Source organism: Impatiens glandulifera, chromosome 7, assembly GCF_907164915.1.
Source record: "Impatiens glandulifera chromosome 7, dImpGla2.1, whole genome shotgun sequence".
Classification (NCBI taxonomy): domain Eukaryota; kingdom Viridiplantae; phylum Streptophyta; class Magnoliopsida; order Ericales; family Balsaminaceae; genus Impatiens; species Impatiens glandulifera.
The window spans coordinates 10,718,098-10,723,290 of record NC_061868.1 but is presented as its reverse complement, the minus strand read 5'-3'; the positions used below and the strand labels follow the sequence as shown (position 1 = coordinate 10,723,290).

Sequence of the window (5,193 nt, the reverse complement as noted above, 5' to 3'; positions counted from 1 at the left end):
CAACTTTATCAGTTAGTTATCTAATAGAAGACAACACATTAAAAGTTAATAAAATTTAATTGTGGAAAGATATCACAATTAAAAAAATAAATAAAATTACTCATAATAGAAGACAACACACATACACACGATAAAACTGAAAAAAAATCAATAATAATTGAAATGTAAATATATATATATATATATATTAAAATATAAATAATCAAACTTTTAAAAATTAATAATTTAGATTATATATCAAAATATAAATAATTAAATTTATAAAAATAATAATTTAAAATATATATCAAAATATAAATAATTTAGTTTATACAAATAATAATTTAAATATATCAAATTTATAAAAATAATAATTATATATATATATATATATATATATATATATATATATATATATATATATATATATATATATATATATATATATATATATATATATATATATATATATATATATATATATATATCATTCCTATTCTCATTCCATTAATTGAACAAGGGATTAAAAAATATGTTGGTTGGTTAACAAAATTTAGCTGGTAAGTGGGTGAGAATAATATTGTTGTTGGTCGGAAATGATAAAGTTTGGTAAAAGAAAGATATTTAGGTGATATAGAATATGTTGGCTAACGAGAATGAGTTGGTAAATGAGTGAAAATAAGATTGTTGGTTAACCGAAGTGAATTCATAAAATTCGATAAAAAAGAGATGGTTGACTAATAAGGAATATATTGCTTGATTGACAAAAATAAAAATGAGTAAGTAGATAATGATAAAATTGTTATTTTGTTTTTAACTATTAATCTCTTCTATTTATATTTTTATATATGTGCATTTACATTTACAAATCTTCCTAGTTATATTTATAAAACATTTATTAAGTTTTTATAATAATATATTAAACTATTTATAATAGTGAAAAAAACACATTGAATATAAATTTAATATAAAAAGTATTAATTTGTTAATTCATAGAAATGATAAGTTCAATCTCAGCCGCCCTGAGTCATGCATTATCAAGACCTGGTTAAGGCTCTCACTGGGCCATATCATCATCATCTTTTTACTATTCGCGAATTCAAAAGATGATGACAGTTGATGGAGATAGAGAGAGAGAGAGATTGCTCGTGAATCTTTGGATTATTGAGAAGATTTTTGTTGATAATAATCTTGTGTTCGAACGAGAGGATAATGAATAGAAAAGTCGAAATTCTGAGAAACACACAAGGATCATGTGGAGGAGACGCATCCATTTACCTCTCTCCTCATCGGATTTGCTATCAAATTTCAACCTCCAAATGCTAATCCTCTTTCTCTACTATTTACAACTGCTTGCTACGTATTTTATACCACTTGTTATCACTACTCTTCATTCTCTCTGTTCTTTCTCTTCCCGCCCAAGGTCAGCAGCCTCTTTCTCTCGTTTTTCAATTCTTTTTCCTGTCATTTCAATGCTACTTTGATCGATCGATCGATAGATCAATCAATTCTCGTTTTCATCGGTCTTATATATATGTTTCTTAACTGTTTCTGTTATTCAAACGCATTTTGAAGATGGAGATCACTAACGTGACCGAGTATCAAGCTCTCGCCAAGCAGAAACTGCCGAAAATGGCGTACGACTACTATGCATCCGGCGCGGAAGATGAATGGACTCTGAACGAGAACAGATCTGCTTTTTCCAAAATCCTGTAAGTTAAATTACAAATAATTAAAAACTGACTGCTGGATTGGATTCGTTTTGCTGAAACGAATCATGAATCATGATCAATGCAGGTTTCGTCCACGTATTCTTATTGATGTAAGTAAGATAGACATGTCTACTACTGTTTTGGGATACAAGATATCCATGCCTATCATGATTGCTCCAACTGCCTTTCAAAAGATGGCTCATCCTGAAGGTAGATTCTCTAACTAATTTATCTTCTTTGCTATCGAAAAAACTTTCTAAAAATTGATTTTGGATTGATGCAGGAGAATATGCAACAGCTAGGGCTGCTTCTGCTGCTGGAACTGCTATGGTTTGTTTGCATATTTGTCTTTCCCTTTGCCGCTTTTATTCAACTTAATCGCATTGTGAACTTTGAATTCAATCGGTGCATGCACTTGCTTATTTTTTTCATGTTTTTTCTTATGATTGTTGTTTCAGACATTGTCTTCATGGGCCACTTCAAGCGTTGAAGAAGTCGCTTCTACTGGACCTGGATTGAGATTTTTTCAACTCTATGTAAGTCTTTAAGTATTCTTCAATTCATTTTGTAGAGAAAATTTAGAATACTACAAAAAATCTAAGTCTAAATCATTTTTAGTCTCAACTCTTTATAGATTTTCTAATGTCATGAGCCTATTTGGGACTCTTACTTACTTTCTAAATCTCTGTCATAATCAGGAACTAGTTGAAAATCGCCATAAAACTGAGAGTGATTACTTATTTTTTAGATCATAATAATTCAGATTATTGTGTGATTTTATTTATTTGATATAATTATTTAGAGTATGATAGTTCAAATGAAAATAATCTTTACCTAACAAGTTAAGATCTAAGATTTGATTTACACTAAAAACACCATAATTTATGTATATATGACAAACATAACAAATGTAATGTTTTTCATGATTATAATTCAGAATCTAGAGAACCCCACTAGGGTAGTTCATTTGGAAAGAGTCTCGCCTAAGATATCAAATGTCTAATGTCGGATTTCCATTAAAAACTCCTTAAGTTGAAGTGGGTGACATGACTGTACAAGATTGTGCTAGCTTCCTTCAAATAATAAACTCTGGTTTCAAATAAAATCATTCAGAATCGAGAGACAAAAAGCGTGATTACAAATAGTCCCAATCTTTTTTTAGTGCAACTATAGATCATTCCCAAGTTTGCAAATTAATTTCATTCAAACCCTTTCTTAATTTATAACATCTAAATTCTTCTTGAATTTGTTAATTGTGATGGATTATGTTTGCTGGTTGATCATCTTCCCTAATTAACTTTAGCATATTTTCCTTGAGTAACCAAATCCTGAAATAAAGTGATATCCTAATACAAAACTTTCTTGATTCTTCCTCATTGTAATCCAAGAATTACTTGTCACATTTTGAAAAGTATAATGCATATCACATCTAATATTAAATATTTAGAGCACTGTCTTGAAGAGTAAATTTTCCTACATTAGTAAATCAACAGCAAGATAAACAGCGATATGAAGAGATTGTATCAAACTTTTCAAAATTCATTCTATCTGTCAGTTATAATCTTCATGTGTGCTAACTTTCTATTTTCAAAACGTTCAGGTGTATAAAGACAGGAATGTGGTTGCCCAGCTTGTGAGAAGAGCTGAAAAGGCTGGCTTCAAAGCTATAGCCCTCACTGTTGACACTCCAATACTTGGCCGCAGAGAGGCTGACATCAAGAACAGGTATTCATTTTTATTATTGAGCCTGAAAAAATAATATTCTCAATGTTTCTGGTTTATTTTCATGCAGATTCACTTTACCTCCATTCTTGACATTGAAAAATTTCGAAGGTCTCAACCTTGGAAAGATGGATAAAGTTAGTTTAAACTTAAACCACTGAAGATTCTTTTTTTTTTTGCACAATGGTAAAATTGGCTTAAATGGATCTGTATATATCTTGTTGCAGGCTAATGACTCTGGATTAGCTTCATATGTTGCTGGTCAAATCGACCGAACTCTGAGCTGGAAGGATGTGAAGTGGCTTCAGACAATTACCTCACTTCCTATTCTAGTGAAGGGCGTTCTTACAGCTGAGGATGGTTTGTTTCATTGACATGTAAATTAACTCGGTTGGTTAATTCTTCAATGATTATTATATGTATTTTGGTTGTTGTTGTTCTTGTTATTGCAGCAAGGATTGCTGTACAAAGTGGTGCAGCGGGTATCATTGTGTCTAACCATGGTGCTCGCCAACTCGATTACGTGCCTTCCACTATCATGGCTCTAGAAGAAGTATGGTTTTTGCCAATTTGATTAATCTTTTTTTTTTGGATTGTGTTTCTTATGAAGAATTATCATTTCGAATCTTAGGTAGTGAAAGCCGCTCAGGGACGTATTCCTGTGTTCTTGGACGGTGGAGTGCGTCGTGGAACCGATGTTTTCAAAGCCCTGGCTCTTGGAGCGTCTGGCATATTTGTAAGTTGGCAGTTATTTTACTTTCTATTAATTAAGCCTATATGTTAGTCACAAAAGTTGTGAATTTATGAATCATGTATGTGGGTAGTGTTAACTTTATAAATAAAAAAATAAAACTATATTTCTAAATAATTTTACATGAAACAAGATCTTAAATATATTAATTAGATGATGATTTAAATGATTTGATTGATGAAGTATCAATCAAACAAGGTTGTAATTGTATATTTCTTTTTTCTTCAAATCTTGAGTCTTGATCGGTTAATGACAGATTGGAAGGCCAGTTGTGTTCTCATTGGCGGTTAATGGAGAAGCTGGTGTTAGTAACGTGCTGAAGATGCTGAGGGATGAATTTGAATTGACCATGGCTTTAAGTGGGTGTCGTTCGCTCAAAGAAATCACTCGCGACCATATTAGCACTGAGTGGGACGTTCCTAAACCGAGGTTATGAGTGAAAAGACAAGTGTAATTCGTCGTGCTTGTGAATGGACTTTGAATATGTTATTTTACCATATTTGAACGAAGAAGAAAATATGTTTACAAGGTTGACAAAAATGTTTCATGTGTAAGAAGGAATACAACATATATACTTGATGATGTTGCCTTCTCTTCTTTTTGTACATAATCAATGTCTATGAATTACTACTTCACATTTGAACTATTTTTATTGGGAAATGCTTTTTACAATTACTTCTCTTTTTCCTTTTTATGTTTGTCAATTTGATGCTTTTGGAGGGAATATGTATTTAGATTGAATTTAGATGGTAGCATTATTGTCTCAAGATGCTATAGGTTTTTTGAACGCCCTCAGGCCAGTGCAAAAGCCTTCCTTGCGAATGATTAGTTAATGGCTTAGGAGTTTCATGACATCTTTTGCATTGCCTGTTATTTCACAAATGATATCCTTTGCTACCGAATGGGGTGTTCCCTTATTCCGGACCAATCAGATTTCAGTAAAATTATTTTAATAATAAATCAGGGATCGGACTGAATGGAAGAGAGAGAGAACCGGAATTCGAATTTCATTCCGGGTTATCAGAAGCG

The 5,193-nt window shown here is 31.3% G+C and overlaps 1 protein-coding gene across 1 annotated transcript; it reads left to right on the top strand.

Annotated features, from left to right (window-relative positions):
• The first annotated feature begins 1,231 nt into the window (after positions 1–1,231).
• LOC124944815 (glycolate oxidase 1-like) lies at positions 1,232–4,819 on the top strand. Its single transcript, XM_047485159.1, has 11 exons — positions 1,232–1,402; positions 1,555–1,691; positions 1,777–1,901; positions 1,975–2,021; positions 2,150–2,227; positions 3,292–3,416; positions 3,484–3,550; positions 3,641–3,773; positions 3,866–3,966; positions 4,045–4,149; positions 4,421–4,819. The coding sequence occupies exons 2-11, from the start codon at positions 1,555–1,557 to the stop codon at positions 4,598–4,600; spliced, it is 1,098 nt and encodes a 365-aa protein (XP_047341115.1). The 5' UTR covers positions 1,232–1,402; the 3' UTR covers positions 4,601–4,819.
• The last annotated feature ends 374 nt before the right edge of the window (positions 4,820–5,193 follow it).